The 16,919-nt window shown below is 41.2% G+C and overlaps 1 protein-coding gene across 4 annotated transcripts in view; it reads right to left on the bottom strand.

The window, feature by feature from the left end:
- Positions 1–16,919, bottom strand: part of PREX2 (phosphatidylinositol-3,4,5-trisphosphate dependent Rac exchange factor 2) — a 104,962-nt gene that overhangs the window by 67,941 nt on the left and 20,102 nt on the right. For all 4 annotated transcript variants that reach the window (XM_079983029.1, XM_079983030.1, XM_079983027.1 and 1 more), the window contains exons 2-3: positions 1,003–1,074; positions 799–921 (exon numbers count right to left, since the gene is read on the bottom strand). In XM_079983029.1, coding sequence (XP_079839155.1) covers positions 799–921; positions 1,003–1,074 — 195 coding nt within the window. The remainder of the gene's footprint in view (positions 1–798; positions 922–1,002; positions 1,075–16,919) is intronic.

Below are 16,919 nucleotides of genomic sequence, written 5' to 3'. Positions count from 1 at the left end.
CTAGGTTGGCAGGCGCTGGGACCGAGCAGCGGGAGCGCACCCCGCCGCAGGGATTCGAACCGCCGACCTTTCGATCAGCAAGTCCTAGGCGCTGAGGCTTTAACCCACAGCGCCACCTGCGTCCCTATAAAATAGATAACTGAACTCAATTAGATAAGTAAGTAAATAAAACTATAAAATACAAACACATTATGCCCAATACTGGAAAACTAACCACAGACAAAACCAGACAGGAAGAACTAGTACACATTTCCATTTAAGTGTCAGCTTCATAGTTCAGTTCAAGTAGTTTTTGCGCTTTCTCACTGATTCTAAACCCAGTGCACCGTGAATACTAGATGTAACTGCAAAACTGCATTTTTGGGAGAATTACAAGGTAACACTTCATGCCAAAGAATGCACCGCACAGACTGCCACTCATTTCCACAGTAAATGCACTTTAAATGTAAAATGCTTTTTGCACCTGACTGAAAAAAATTTAATCTATTTTTTTTAATGTGGTAAATCATTATAATTGACTCCAGCAGTGTATGCTAAAGGGTATCCTGATGGGGGTGGGGGGGACGCAGTGCATCGTGCTATCTACAAAATGAACACTGAAACTGTAAGGCTTTCCTTTTCCGCTGTGACTCTGGCTTCCAAGTGTCCTGAAAAGACCTTTAATTATGCAATCAAGTCTGTTTTTGTCCTCAGTGTGAAGTGTACATGAGCTACCATGCCAGAATTCTTTTTTTAAGCTGAGCTGAGGAAGAGAAAAATCAATTAAATATGAAGCTTATATTATTAAAGTTGACATACAAAGTGAAGAAAGCAGGCTCCCACTTCTTGTTGGGCATTGGGTTCAGGATTTAGACATTCTTCAATACTAGACAGGAAGTCCTTGTGCGCTTCAAGAATATCTTCAATGTTTGAGAACAATGTCTGTAAACAAGAAGCCCAGAGAATGAATGAATGAATAGAAATAAAGTACAATACATAAAATGAGAGTAAATAACAACTAACCTTAACTGTTTCTTCCGTAACATTCTTGTCAATCTTGGAAAAAGCCCATTGCATTATTCTGTGAAGGAATGCCTTGAGAGAGAGGGAGAAAAATAAAAATAAAGAAACTGCCCAGGCACTGAAAAGCTTTAAGGCAAAGAAGTATTGTTTTGAGATCCAGTGTGGTTTAGTGGTTAGAGTATCAGATTAGGGCCTGGGAGACCAGGGTTCAAATCCCCACTTGGCCATGAGGTTCACTGGGTGGCCTTGGGTTAATCACTGCCCCTCAGCCTAACCTACCTCATAGGGTTGCTCTGGGGATTAAATGAAAAGGGAGGGAGCCATGTATACAACCTTGAGCTGCTTGGATAAAAACATGGGATAAAAATACAGTACAGTGGTACTTCAGGTTAAGTACTTAATTCATTCCGGAGGTCCGTACTTAACCTGAAACTGTTCTTAACCTGAAGCACCACTTTAGCTAATGGGGCCTCCTGCTGCTGCCGCGCTGCCAGAGCACGATTTCTGTTCTCATCCTGAAGCAAAGTTCTTAACCTGAAGCACTATTTCTGGGTTAGCGGAGTCTGTAACCTGAAGCGTATGTAACCTGAAGCGTATGTAACCTGAGGTACCACTGTAAGTAAATAAGTAAATAACCATGTTAGTCTATAGCAGCAAAAATATGCTTAATAAATAAATAAAACATATTATTACAATTCACTTTGTACTGCTGACAGCATTATCAAATTATATTATTGCTGTCAGTAGTACAAAGTGAACTGAGAAGGTGGCGCACTACACCACTGATTGCAGTAAAGTTAACAAGATGAGAACTGAAGAATACAAATGCATGTCTCAAGAGAGTTTCAAACATGAATATAATAATTTATTGGCAAAACATGGTAATAGGGGGAAACCATGTATTAAAAGGGGGGAGGTAATGAACTGTAATGTAATAAATGGAAGGCTGAAGCTACCCTCAGTCAAGTACAGATACTTTTTCCATAGCATAAGCACCAAGTGAGATTTTCTTCCAAATAAACATGACTTGTATTAGAACGTTAAGCATACAGACCATTTTCTTATCCAGTTGTGGTTAGGCAGCAGTGGTTGCGGTAGCTTCCACAATCTCCTTACTCTTTTGTTACCCTGGTGTCCCAGGCTTCCAGACAACAGTTTCATAATCACACACCCTTGAGTGGGGGACAACGACACACAACTGTTCAAGTCTCACCTCCAAGTATTTTATGCATGATGTGAAAAAAAGTAGGAAAACAGAAGCCAAACTATGTATATATGTTGTAAGGGACAGCCTGGTCAGAGGTAAGGAACTTCAGGCCAGCAAACCAAACACATCCCTAGACCATGGGACTCTCTCCAGGGCACACACCTCAGTGGTTTTACTTCACTGCCTCCTTGAGTGTTTTAGCTTGGCTGGAATATGTCCTTGATCTCTGACTCTTCCTTGCTGAACAGAGTATAGAAAGTAGCCTACTTAACAAAGGTAGAATTTTAACTCATGAGACCCTTAGGCTGAAGAAGGTTCCTCACACTTGGCCTTTTGTTGTTGTTGTTTAGTCGTTTAGTCAATAGGTGCTCACACAGAGCAGACATCTGCTATGGGGCACCAACAGAAGATATGCATTTGTGCAGTACAAACATGGCCTCTGTTTGCATGACTTTACAACATCAGGTAGGAACACTGACAGCCAGATGCTGAATATTGAAATCAACCTATATTTGAAATTGATGGTCTAGATAACCGTACTAGGGACACAGTTGATCTTTAAACCAGCAATGTCGCTGGAATCCTAAGGAGAGATATTTTTCATATCTCTGCATGCCTTTTATGATATATACCGTACTTATCTTCTAAGACAGTTAAGATGTATACTATATCATAAATTAGGAACAAGACAGAATAAGTAGATAGCTTTAGCAGCATGACAAATGTGGAAGAGCTTACAGGAGCCCTATCAATTTATGAGAGGTGCCTGGGGCATCAATGATGGAAAGGTGCAATACAGAAACAAACTTCCTAACTGTTAATCATCTTCTCTTATGTGGCCAGAACATTTTCTCTCTCCCTCTCTCTGGTTTGTGTCTGTTGTCCTTCATCACAGTTTTTATAAGAAACCATCTAATTCTACAACATAGGTTTTCATACAGTGGAATTGTGGTAGGTGACTGCTTCCTTCTCCTACAACATAATAATATTATTGGCTTGTATTCTGAGAAACACAAGAAGGGAAATCGTGGAAGGGCCTTTCCTCCCCACCCCCTTGCAGTCACCAGTGCCCTCCCCCAAAATCCATTTCAGGGGGTCAGGGCATGGGGAACAGGACATGGTGGTTCCTGAGAGGGAACCCTTGTTCATTTCACACTATTATTAATTCTTATGAAAACATAAAATATTCTTGCTCTATCAGTTCAACATGTTTACAAAACATTTGCCTGCGTAGATGCTCAATGCTTATTTTTCCAAATGTGTTAGGGTGCAGTCCTAAATTATATTTTCTATTTGTTGTAACTCACCCTGGGACCTCATGGTGAAGGGCGGGTGATAAATCATATAAACAAGCAAGCAAATAATAAAATGGGGCTGGGGGCTGACCGTGGTTGACCTGCCTCATCTAGTGGCCTGCCCGGTTCTCTCCAGCAGGGCAGAAGTGAAGATAGAGCAACACTCTTGTGCTCTTCTTTCTCCCTCCATTTTTTAAAAAATTACAAATTTCCCTTCCATTAAAACTACACCAGCTCCAGGGGGCTAGAAAGACATGCTCTCTGATCTACCCTAACAAATCCCACTTTTCAATGTAAGGCAAGGATCATGGAAGTGTCAACACTGGCAGAGAGGAGCATCTGACATTAGATCTCCCTGTTCAAGGCTGGTGTTGCTTTTGCTCTCAGAGAGGAAGGATTCAATGGGAGGGAGGTCCTGGGAGAATGCCCACTCAAAGACCATAGGATTAGAGGGCTAATTTAAATAAAAGTTTGTAAGTAAACAAGCTTTACGTTTAGAATCAACTGCTTTATTTAACCTACATTCCTGACACTAATTTATAGATGCTGAAATACATAAACATTTGGGCTTAGCAACAGATTTACATAAATTACCAGTGCCACATTCATTACTTTGAAGCCCCACCTTAAAATGTGGCAGCCTACCTTTAAGTCACTATAGATACAGTATTCACATTATTCTATTCTCTTCTGCCTGCTTCCAGCTAATTTCAGTTTTGGAAGACAATTAAAGATAGCACTATAAATGACTGTACTGAGAGCACAAACAACCCAATTGTAATGCTATTTGCATCCTTCAAAAATAAAGCAGCTTATTTTTATGCCCTGCCCCCTGATTAAACCGTTATTACTGGTATTATGGATCATTCAAAAAAATTAACTTTTCCCGAAACTAAAGTCAGATGAAGCAAATTACATCCCCATGTTGCTAACAAATATGTTCATCAGCCCCAGACAGTAGAAACATTGACCTTGCTCCACTGAATTGAAATTTCAGCCTTCACGACATAGGAAAACGGCCAAGTAAACAGCTATTTTTGTGGAGGAGGGTCAAGATATTAACTGATATGCATGAAATTTCATATATAGCTATATAATCCCTAGTGTAGTAAGATAAGACCTTTGGAGCAGGCATTTTCAAAAATCTGCCCTAGGTAAAGGTAAAGGGACCCCTGACCATTAGGTCCAGTCATGGCCGTCTCTGGAGTTGCGGCGCTCATCTCACTTTATTGGCCGAGGGAGCCGGTGTACAGCTTCTGGGTCATGTGGCCAGCATGACTAAGCCGCTTCTGGCGAACCAGAGCAGCACACGGAAACACCGTTTAACTTCCTGCCGGAGTGGTACCTATTGATCTACTTGCACTTTGACGTGATTTTGAACTGCTAGGTTGGCAGAAGCAGAGATCAAGCAACGGGAGCTCACCCCGTCACGGGGATTCGAACCGCCGACCTTCTGATTGGCAAGTCCTAGGCTCTGTGGTTTAACCCACAGCTCCACCCGCGTCCCAATGAACCACCCTAGTAGGGCAGTAATTGTTCCTTGATAATTTGTCACCCCCCTCCATGATGGCACCTGGGACGGCCTACGCCCCTGTGACCAAGTACATATTTTTGACTTTCACATTTTCTCTCTCTCTTATTTCAACAAAGCTTTGGAAATGTAGTTACTATCTTTATTCTTGTAATGCTTTTAATGAAAAGTTAAAGACTAAATTTAGATAAATACGCATATATTCATATTATATTCAAAACCCTATCTGTGTTCCTTGAATCATTTGGATGTCAGTTGTGTTACTAACCCATCAGGCAGTATAAATATTTGTACAGAATCTTAATTTGTGTTTAATAGCTTTGATGCATGTTAGATGCAAAGCATATACATACAAAATACTATTGAGAGAACTGATGCACTTCCCTCTGTTTCTGCATATAACACATACTTTTTCAGACAGTTCTTACAGAAGAACTGGAAAATGACTCCTCATTTAGTTCTTCTTCCTATGTCAATCAACCTGTGCCAGCAACAGAGTCAGAAGCCAATCATGCTGCTATTTGATACTGAACAAAAAGACTCTCTTCTCAGTAAGTCACCAGCTGGATGAACACCTGTTTCCCCTACTTGGCTGGAGTGCTGATGGCACTAAAAGAAATAAACAACCCAACATCCCAGAACAGAACTACAGAACTGCTTCTATTTTTAAAGAAAACTTCTAAAAGTTCTAAAGTGAAGACTGCGAACCTGCTCCTCAAGGACCACATCCATCCCTTGGTCTCATTTAGGGTTATCATACATCTGGATTTTCCTGGATATGTCTGGGATTCCAATGGTGGATTCTGGGGGGAAATTATTCAAATGTCCAGATTTTTAAACCCCACCCCCCCAAAAAAAAGCTCAGCAACTTTCTGTGCTATTCCTTGAAATATGGCAACCCTAGTAATTTCATACTACAATGGTACCTCAGGTTAAGAACTTAATTCGTTCCGGAGGTCCGTTCTTAACCTGAAACTGTTCTTAACCTGAAGCACCACTTTAGCTAATGGGGCCTCCCGCTGCTGCCGCGCCGCCGGAGCACGATTTCTGTTCTCATCCTGAAGCAAAGTTCTTAACCCAAGGTACTATTTCTGGGTTAGCGGAGTCTGTAACCTGAAGTGTATGTAACCCGATGTACCACTGTATTGTCAAGGAAGCAGGGGGGAAGCAGAGAGGGTGATAAAGAGAGAGAGAAATTGAGTGCTCATCCACTTTTGGTTCATGCTCTGTCCATTGCTGACATAACCCTCCCCTAACAGATTGCCTTCAATAGAATGTGGCCCCAAACAGAAAAAAAGATTCCCCACTCTTGTTACTCTTCAAGCATCCTTCCCATTGCACCCCCAAACAGCAATCTATTTCAATTCCATAGGAGAGAAAAGTTCTTTTCTAATATAACACATACATCATGCTATAATCCAGATTGTTGTGGGGCATGTTGATTACAGTTGTGTCTAACACATTTGAACCAACTGTTCCTGGGGTTGCACTGCTACTCAGTCATATTTTATCCTGATTTGCTTCTGATGAACTGGTCAGAGAAAGTTCTAAAACAACTCCTCTACAGAGTTTGGCACCTTCCTTTGCAAATTATCATTGCAAATACTGTATAACTCTTAACATGACAGCACACACAAACTCCCATTGAAGCACGTTTTATGACATTTAAGAGCCTGGCTATAGCTAACAGAATTTTAATGTATTTTGAGTGCCTGCCAAATTTGATAATTCCAGTGTGATAGTTTGTACATTTTCTGCAGTCTGATATCGGCTTATGTTGATAGTTGTGTCTATAAAGTAGACGCCTGTTCTAAAATGCTTCAGGAAAGCTTTAAGAAAAGAGGGCTATTCAAATTGTGATATAGCTGTAATTTCATTTGGTGCTTCCAAAAATACTAATTAAGTACTCTTCCATTGTCTCCTGAGACAGGCAGATGCCAACCACTACTTCAGTACCTCTGTACTTTCATTCCATTGAAATAATTGTAAACCTTATCATTACAGTGGTACCTCGGGTTACATACGCTTCAGGTTACATATGCTTCAGGTTACAGACTCCGCTAACCCAGAAACAGTGCTTCAGGTTAAGAACTTTGCTTCAGGATGAGAACAGAAATCATGCTCCAACGACGTGGCAGCAGCAAGAGGCCCCATTAGCTAAAGTGGTGCTTCAGGTTAAGAACAGTTTCAGGTTAAGAACGGACCTCCAGAATGAATTAAGTACTTAACCCGAGGTACCACTGTACAACTTTCTTATACTATTCAGATTTTTTCAGAATAATATATTTATAAAAAGAAATAAAGAATCAAGATTCCATGAACCAAGAGAGATTGAGATCCATTTTTCATCCAGGATTTTATAAGTTTTCGTGGAAATCCAAGATATCAGCAGAACAGAGAGCAGGGGAGGAAGGGAGGAAAGAAGTAACGGACAAACCTGGCTAAATTTTGTTTTACGGAAATTTTTACGGGTTGATGTTTTTATTATGTTTTTAGCTATGTTGTAAGCTGCCCAGAGTAGCTGGGGAATCCCAGCCAGATGGGTGGGGCATAAATAATAAAATTGTTGTTGTTTATAAAAATCTTGCGTTCTGGATGAATGCTTGAACTACTTTTTTAACTCTCTCTCTCTCTCTCTCTATTGGCTTGCTTAAAATTACAGCCTTGGATAATCCTCGTTTTCTTGTGCAATGTAATTCCTTCTGGGACACCATATCCATTTTATTTTATTTCTAAACAATTTACAATTAAACACATCCGGCCTACGTTTTGCATCTGCCAGTAAGAAAAATAAATCCTGTATTCTGCACACCTGGATGAATTTTAAAAAACAGCTTATTTTTAAAATATCCCTATTTTTATAGTGATTTATGAAAAGCAACCACCTTAGATAATCCACATTTTATTTTCAACTAATTCCTCATGAACAGCTCAAAATGAAAAGGTGATTCCATGCTGTGCCTTTTCAGAGAGCAGCTTCCACAGGGAAATATATATTACTGAGATGCTTTGGCTTTTCCAGATGTATGGTAAATAATCTAGGATAAGAGGTGGGAATGCTGCCAGCTTCTCAGTTAAAACCTTTTCCTAAGTGTGCTTGTTTGCCTGGGTGAAGGATGGAGTGATGGAGGGGATACATAGAATAATGTGATTTTTGCATGGCTGGAATGCGGCCCAATGTACAAAGGTAACAGCCATATTCATTTATCTGCCCACCTTTTCCTCTGCCCTCACCCACCACTGGCATGCAGGCCCCAGAAGACTGCTCACAAGGAAATGTGGACCTTAGGTTGAAAAAGCTCTCTCACCTGCCACCTCGCACTACATGAATCTGCCTAAATTATAAGGCCGCCTTCTTGAGAAAAGGCATACCCAGTTCTAGCAATCTGCGTATGGAATGCTTTCCCCCCAGTTTTTCCTTGTGTCAAATCCCAAGACTTTCTGGTCCCAGGTGAATACTTTTCATTTAGCTGTGCTTTTTATCTTGTTTATTAGATCCATTTTGCTGCTACTGCTGTTTTATCCCGCATTGCTCCTTTTTATGTAATTGTTGAGGTTTGATTCCTAACACTGGTCTGGCTTGAAGAGGTGGGGAAATTCCACAAATGTATACTCCTAGTTAGTTATACAACAAAACTCTGGTTTATCTCACTCAATGGCACAATATTTCATTCATGACCCACCGAGAGCCCAAGACAGCTCACTCTCCACCTCCATAATCACCACACTGTCAGCTGTGTAGTTGTATGCAGTGTAAGTAACTGAATTTGCTCACAGTATTTTTTTGTTTTTTGTCTGGGAGCACAGAATGTGTCCACGTATTGCTGCTGCTCTTTCTGATAGGTATTGTGAGGTCACGGAAGTGGGATGACCCATTTCTTTCTGAGGCACAGCAAGACTTGTCCAACCATATAAAGAAAAATATCTTACCCCAAACACATTTGCCAGCTGTTAACTGCAAACCTTAAAGACACATTTCTTTCCCTGTTATTCTTAAGGAACAGACAAAAAGGAAGCAAACATAATTTCCTGGCTGTAGTGGGGGCGGGGGAAGGAGTTCACCCTGAGAACAAAGGAGGGTGGAGACCTCAACACGCTTTTTGTTCCTATGAAACAAATTTAAATGGTTGCAAACCCCTGGACTGACAATGCGCTGCTTCTGAGAACTGAGCTTCTATCTGATTACTGTGAGATACACAATCTTAGCAGATAAATGGAATAAAGAAATCTCACGTGGAGATGCAGAAACAAGGCCAAAATTTATCTCCATAGGAGTACAATAGCATTAGAACAGCTTCTTGGATGAAGAGTACATTAGCAGTATGAAACTGCATGTGTGTTTCAGTGAAGACTGTTACTTAAAAGAGACAACAAGTGGCTGCAGGGTAAAGTGTAGTCTCTTCCCTCAAAAGATATTTTTTAGAGAGAACAATATATGCCTGAAACATTCTGATAGTTTTTTGGTATTACTGCGCTGATGCCATTTTAATACACAGGTGCTAATGGCCAGATATTGGTCAGAGTAACTTTCTGCCACATTTATGTCCAATCAGAATTGTCAACATTAACTTAGTCTGCTATTCCCGCTCACAACAGCTGTTTTCACTGAGATACACAGATGTTGGCACCAGAAATTTCTAATGCCCTTTTAAGGGTCAAGCTAGATGTTACCTTGGAAAACATGTTGTTGCAACCCCATATTTGTGGGTAGGAACATGGCCACATACAGAGGAGGATTGGTCATCAGGTAGGAATGTGGGAAGGTGGATGCACCCCAGGCACCCACAACCTTCTTCATGTGGTTTTGGAAACTGGCTAGGGAAAAACATTCAAATCTGCTCGGATGAGAAACATTTGCAAAGGAGAATCAGTAGGCTGAGGGGAAATGATTTTCCCCTCCAAGAGCCCTATATTAGCATTATGAGGAAAAATCTAGAAAACATCTAGTCTGGTCTGATGAGTATTACAGACTAAACAGAAATGTTGCAGATAAGGTTTAGGACCCCAAGTGATGTAGCATTTGGTGCTTATACCAAAACTGTTTTGAACAGAACAGTAAGCACATTTATGTGTAGATGGACCCAAAGAAATATGGGAAACTGCTTTTTAGGAAGTCAGATTATTGGTCCGTCAAGTCTACTATTTTCTACTCTTGGTTGGTAGAGGCTTTTTGGGGTATCAGGTCCCAGGGAAGTCACATGGATAGCCACTTTCAATGTAAGTGCGCTCTCACAATCACTTCAAAATGTCTATAGCACCACAAAAATGACACACAATATTTCATTTGACTCATATGACATCACAGTCAGGAGACATTGATTTGGCTGATCTGCTCTTACAGAAAAGAATGACACGGCAAAGAACAAAGCTTGATCAATGTTGAAGCAGTAGGTTAATTCTTTTAACAGCATGTGAAGCTGCATAATGCACATGCCAATTGACTTAATTAATATCAAGCTAAGATATATCCCATCTTAAGCCATCTGTGAAAATAAGTATTTCATATCTGTTTAGATGCAAGCTGGTAGCCAAACAAAAAGTGTTCAGGGATTTCAACTGTGCTGTATGGGCACTTGCAATATAATACATAGCTCTGAATTACTGTAAGAAATAATTGCTACCTGGTTCAAATATCATAATGGTTTTTCCATGCACAAGTTCATGCCAAAGCATGTTTTCAATATATATGGTTTTAAAATTATTGTAATCCATGTATCGCAGAAAAAAAATCCCTGCAATACATGGAATGTCAAGAGTCATTGATAAATAATAGTCATCATGCTCTGTATTGATGCCATGAGAGAGGATGGTGACTGTTCCAGTCCCTTGGCAAAGAAAAGATTTGCTCGGAGGTGTTTCTTCTCTTCGAACTACTGTATATTTTGAGCACAAAATTAAATTTTCTTCTGAAATATTTTGCATACGTTTTATCACATTTTATTTCTCTATATATAAATTTTGCTTGCAATCCTACTGTCAGGATGCTGTCGTCAGCTCCCAGTTGGCTGCCCAGGAAAGTATAAAGACAGGGAAAGTTTCTTACTGTCCTTTTTATTTCAGTCTTTACAGAGAAAGGCTATAGAACCCAGCCTCTTGGATAATGGCGTTATCCAAAGTGAATCTCTACCCGCCTGCCCCCATCTCTCTCACTTCCTTATTCATCACTTCTACGGGTGCTGCTAAGCGCCCTCTGTCTTTGAGCACTTTGCTTTCCTAATTTAACGCTTGCTGGGTTCTGAGAGATGGAGGGTCTGGAATGCTTTCTTATGACAGCGTGTCAGCCAGCTGCTCCGGTTCTGCCTGCTCCTCCTCTCCCATTATTTTCTGAGCTGTGACCTTCTGCAAACCACTGTTGTAAATCTATACTGTCTTCCTCTTCCTGCTTCCTAGCAGGATCAGAAGGGGGTCTCCACCATTTCTCCTCTGCCCAGTCCTTTACCTTACCTGATAGTAAGCCCCACAGATCTCAATGGGCTTTTTGAGTAGACAAGTATAGGATTGTGCTGTTTGTTATCCTTAAACTAAATTGCCATTAAGTACAAAAAAATATTTTTCATAATGAATTTTGTAATTAATAAAATCTCAATAAGGTAAAAGGTAAAGGTAAAGGTACCCATGCCCGAACGGGCCAGTCGTGTCTGAACTCTAGGGTTGCGTGCTCATCTCGCTTAAGAGGCCAGGAGACGGTGCCACCCGAAGACACTTCTGGGTCACGTGGCCAGCGTGACGAAGCTGCATCTGGTGAGCCAGCACCAGCGCCGCACACGGAAATGCCGTTACCTTCCCGCTATAAAGCAGTACCTATTTATCTACTTGCACTTAAGGGTGCTTTTGAACTGCTAGGTGGGCAGGAGCTGGGACCGAACGACGGGAGCTCACCCCGCCGCGGGGATTCGAACCACCGACCTTACGATCAGCAAGTCCTAGGCACTGAGGTTTTACCCACAGCGCCACCTGCGCCCCTCAAAAATCTCTATAACTACTGTTTAATACTTGCTTTATGACTGAGATGAACTTTTGATTGTTAGAGATCCATTCTAGTCCTTTAACAGTCACTCAGTAATGGCTCTTCTTCATGTGTGAATAAGAAAATATTTCTCCTTGTGCCTTCTCTGGTGTGTTCTAAACAGCTCTCCCGTCATGTCATATTTTAGATCCCACATATTTTAGATCCCAGTCCTATATATATATATATGGAACCCATTCATTTCAGTGGAACTCATTTCTATGCAATGGATCTTTAAAAGTGCATGGTTAGTTTTGCAAATTCAGCATGGTTATTTAATTTTGTATAGTAGAAGTGGCAGTGCAATGCCAGTTGAGAGGAAGGGAAAGATAGAGATTCCAATTAGCGAAAAAATGATGAAAGCTTCATTGAGTCTTGTGTACAAATTGTTCTGCATACCTCTAGTGAGTAACTGTATCATGGCCAATATGCTTAGCTAGGATGGAAATATTGCACTTTACTCTGAATGATTCAGCACTTTTTCTTTTTCTCTCACCAATTATCTTCATACTCTGGCAAACTGATTAAAATTCTTGTACAACCATGAAATGTTTAACCAAATTTGGAACAATTATTCAGCAAGACTTTTTGAATATCAAGTATCAGTCTTAAATTTAATAAGACTTGTGCCCAAACTAGAAGTTTGTGCACTCTCAGATGTACAGACAGACCTCTTCCGTGCCCAGGTTTGGGAGGGAGGGGGCACCCAATTAACATTTGTATTTGTTTGCATGCATGAATGGGGTTCAGTTATCAATGGAAATCCAAGGCTTATGGCTGACAGAATAGCTTGTATGCCTCCATAAGAGCCAGTGTGGTGTAGTGGTTAAGAGCGGTAGGCTTGTAATCTGGGGAACCGGGTTCGCGTCTCCACTCCTCCACATGCAGCTGCTGGGTGACCTTGGGCCAGTCACACTTCTCTGAAGTCTCTCAGCCCCACTCACCTCACAGAGTGTTTGTTGTGGGGGAGGAAGGGAAAGGAGAATGTTAGCCGCTTTGAGACTCCTTCGGGTAGTGATAAAGCGGGATATCAAATCCAAACTCTTCTTCTTCTTCTTCATAAACAATTTCTGAACATTAGCCTGTATTTCTCGTCTCTTTTTAGCTGAATCTTCAACAGCAGCAAGCAGCTCTCATTTAAATGTTGCTACACTACTAACTTGATAATCTTTGTTTCTTGCAAAATTTGTATCAAGGCTTCCCCAACCAATCTTTGTTTTAATTCCCTATTGGCATTTGAATCAGTACCTTGAGCTATGATAACAAAGCATGCAAGTGACACAGAAATAAATGTGGTTGGTTTATGGCTTTTCATATGGGATAGGGGGGGCAACTCCCATCTCTTGCAGGGGCGCAATTAGTGCCAGCACCGTCCGTTAAGAGTTTGGGTGTAATCTTTGACGCCTTCTATGGAGGCGCAGATTGCAGCTATAACAAAGGCAGCATTTTTTCATCTCTGCCAAGCTAAGCAGTTGGCTCCTTACCTCTCTCGCCCTGACCTAGCCACTCCTGGTATGTCCCACGGAGGACCTTACGGTCTTCAAATAAAAACATCTTGGAGATCCACAGGGAAGTTAGGCTGGCCTCAACCAGAGCCAGGGCTTTTTCAGCAGTGGCCCCGATCTGGTGGAACTCTCTGTCACAAGAGACTAGGGCCCTGCGGGACTTGACATCTTTCCTCAGGGCCTGCAAGGACAGAGCTTTTCCACCAGGCCTTTGGCCAAGGCACAGTCTGACCCCCTCCTTCTGTAATCCTCATAGAACTCTAGCCCAATGGTTGCCATTATTTTGATTCTGATTTTAGACTGAATTGATTTTAGAAAGTATGTAATTAATTGACTGTGATTTTATGTAAACTGTGCTATTTTAACTGTTGTTAGCCGCTCTGAGCCTGGCTTTGGCTAGGGAAGGCGGGATATAAATAAAATCTTATTATTACTATTATTATTACTTTTACTTTTTAATTTAATTATTAGTAACTAATAGTTTTCATATTTTCCTTTAGACTGTTCGGACCATGTAAATCACTGATAGGCAGTGAAACTCCAGCATGGTTCTATTTGACCTCAAAGATGTAGAAATGTTATTAACCTGTTTGAGTAGCTTGAATTTGCCACACAGCAGATAAGAAGAGATGGAGAGGCCACAAAAGAGCCTTGGTGGATTAGATACAGCCATTGGCAGGCATCAACATTATTTGTCACTCACCCGCTTACCAGGAATGAGTGTCCCTTATCTACTGGCAAGAAACCTCACTGCCTCACTATAACAGCCTTTCTCCAACACAGCAGATAAGGAAAACACAGGTAGCATTTCTCACTGTTGCTTATTCAAGCTTCAGCTGAAGCGAGGCGGAACCCTGCCTCTCCCTCCAGTCCTCTGTGCCTACTAGAGGGTGTGAGGGAGAGGTGGGGCCTTCTCTCAGTTGCAGACAGTTTTGGAAGAGGACAGTTGGATAAATAGCCAGCTGTTTCTGTCCTTCTCCAAAGCTTCTTCCAAGACCCCAGCTCTCACTTTATCATTCGGGATTTGTTAGAGTGCTGAAACAAATAGAGAACTTTGGAAAAGGAAAGTTGTTATTAAATACAAGTCAGGAACAGCGTTGCCTCTTTCTTGAAACCTATAGACCTATAGTGAGGTCTTACAAGAAGCTTTGGAGAAAGACAGAAACAGTAGAAAAAACTGCTGTTTCTGTCCTTTTTTGACTTGTGGGAAACTTTGGCAAAGGACAGAAGCAGCAGACATTTATCCAAAGGTCCCGAAAACTTGTTCATATAGTTCATTGGTTTTAACATCTGAAAACAGCCAATGAGTGTCTAACCTGGTAACTTGTGTAATAATTAACCTTTTATACTGTACACAGAATTATTTATGTGAGTGTGCATCATGTTTTCTATTTTGTTTTAACTCATTCATTTTCTTACATTTTGTAACTGCTTAGGACTGAGGTTTGAGCTACTTTAACTTGTGCCTTGACTTAGCTTCCCAGCATTGCTAAAAACACTGCCAAAAGGTAGCCTCCGAGTTGCTGTGCTAAAGATTTTAAAGAGCAGTGTGCTCTGCTTCCTACATTACACTAAAGTAGAGGCACAAGTTCTCCTTTCACTGGTAAATCAATTCTCAAAGGGGGTGCTATTATTGGGAACAAGGGAGCTCTATGGTGCTTGTTAGACTTGGACAAGAGCTGTTCTTTTCTTCTCTGTCCAGTTGTCTGTCAGGAAAGGAGGCCAGTGTCTCTAAGCCAGCCTCTAGCAGCTGTCCAAACACTACTACTTGCAAGTAGTGCATGGAATCTCTTAGTGTGTATACATGCAAATTGCCACAAAGGAGCAGCCAGCTACTCATGGGTTTCTCTACTTATACAGTGGTGGTTATCCTTGCTAGCACTGGGGAATGTTGCTTTTGCTTCCCCGGAAATCCTATCAGTAGAATCTGGAATGATTATGTTATTGCTTACAAGTGCACTCTTATTGTAGACACCAGTGGTTCTCAACCCTTTTGCAGAATTGAAACACCTAACATTAAACAAAACTTCTGAAGAATGCTTGCAGCAAAATCTTTTAAAATGATTTTTTTTAAGAGGGGAAGGAGTTGGTTATTGGGAAAGCAAGCAAGGGAAAGCCAACCAGACTGCAGCTTTTAAAAGAGCAACTTTAAAAGAGCAACTTTTTTAATGTTGCTGATCTGATTTCTCCTAATGGGAGAAGCCTTTGTTTTGTTTGTCATTCTTAATGCTATAGCTCTTATCAGAGAGAGTTCTTATCTCTCAGGCAGTGTTAAATGAGCAGTATATTTACCCATTGCCACCAGCCCAATGACAGCATCATCTTTTAAAATTTTAAATAGTTCAGCTGGAATACCATCACTTCCACTGGCCTTGTTATTTGCAGTGCTTTCTATCGCACAATTGCACTAATTTCTATCGCACAATTGCACTAATTTCTCACGCTAGCAAGGTTATGCTTAAAATTCTACAAGGAAGGCTCAAGCAGTATGTGGACCGAGAACTCCCAGAAGTGCAAGCTGGATTTAGAAGAGGCAGAGGAACCAGAGACCAAATTGCAAACATGCGCTGGATTATGGAGAAAGCTAGAGAGTTCCAGAAAGACATTTACTTCTGCTTCATTGACTATGCAAAAGCCTTTGACTGTGTCGACCATGGCAAACTATGGCAAGTTCTTAAAGAAATGGGAGTGCCTGATCACCTCATCTGTCTCCTGAGGAATCTCTATGTGGGACAAGAAGCTACAGTTAGAACTGGATATGGAACAACTGATTGGTTCAAAATTGGGAAAGGAGTACGACATGGCTGCATTTTGTCTCCCTGCTTATTTAACTTATATGCAGAATTCATCATGCGAAAGGCTGGGCTGGATGAATCCCTAGCCGGAATTAAGATTGCCGGAAGAAATATCAACAACCTCAGATATGCAGATGACACAACCTTGATGGCAGAAAGTGAGGAGGAATTAAAGAACCTTTTATTGAGGGTGAAAGAGGAGAGTGCAAAATATGGTCTGAAGCTCAACATCAAAAAAAACGAAGATCATGGCTACTGGTCCCATCACCTCCTGGCAAATAGAAGGGGAAGAAATGGAGGCAGTGAGAGATTTTACTTTCTTGGGCTCCATGATCACTGCAGATGGTGACAGCAGCCACGAAATTAAAAGACGCCTGCTTCTTGGGAGAAGGGCAATGACAGGCCTAGACAGCATCTTGAGAAGTAGAGACATCACCTTGCCAACAAAGGTCCGTATAGTTAAAGCTATGGTTTTCCCAGTAGTGATGTATGGAAGTGAGAGCTGGACCATAAAGAAGGCTGATCGCCGAAGAATTGATGCTTTTGAATTATGGTGCTGGAGGAGACTCTTGAGAGTC

The sequence above is a fragment of the Podarcis cretensis genome, assembly GCF_951804945.1.
Source record: "Podarcis cretensis genome assembly, chromosome: 7".
NCBI lineage: Eukaryota > Metazoa > Chordata > Lepidosauria > Squamata > Lacertidae > Podarcis > Podarcis cretensis.
This window is presented reverse-complemented; position numbering and strand designations above follow the sequence as displayed.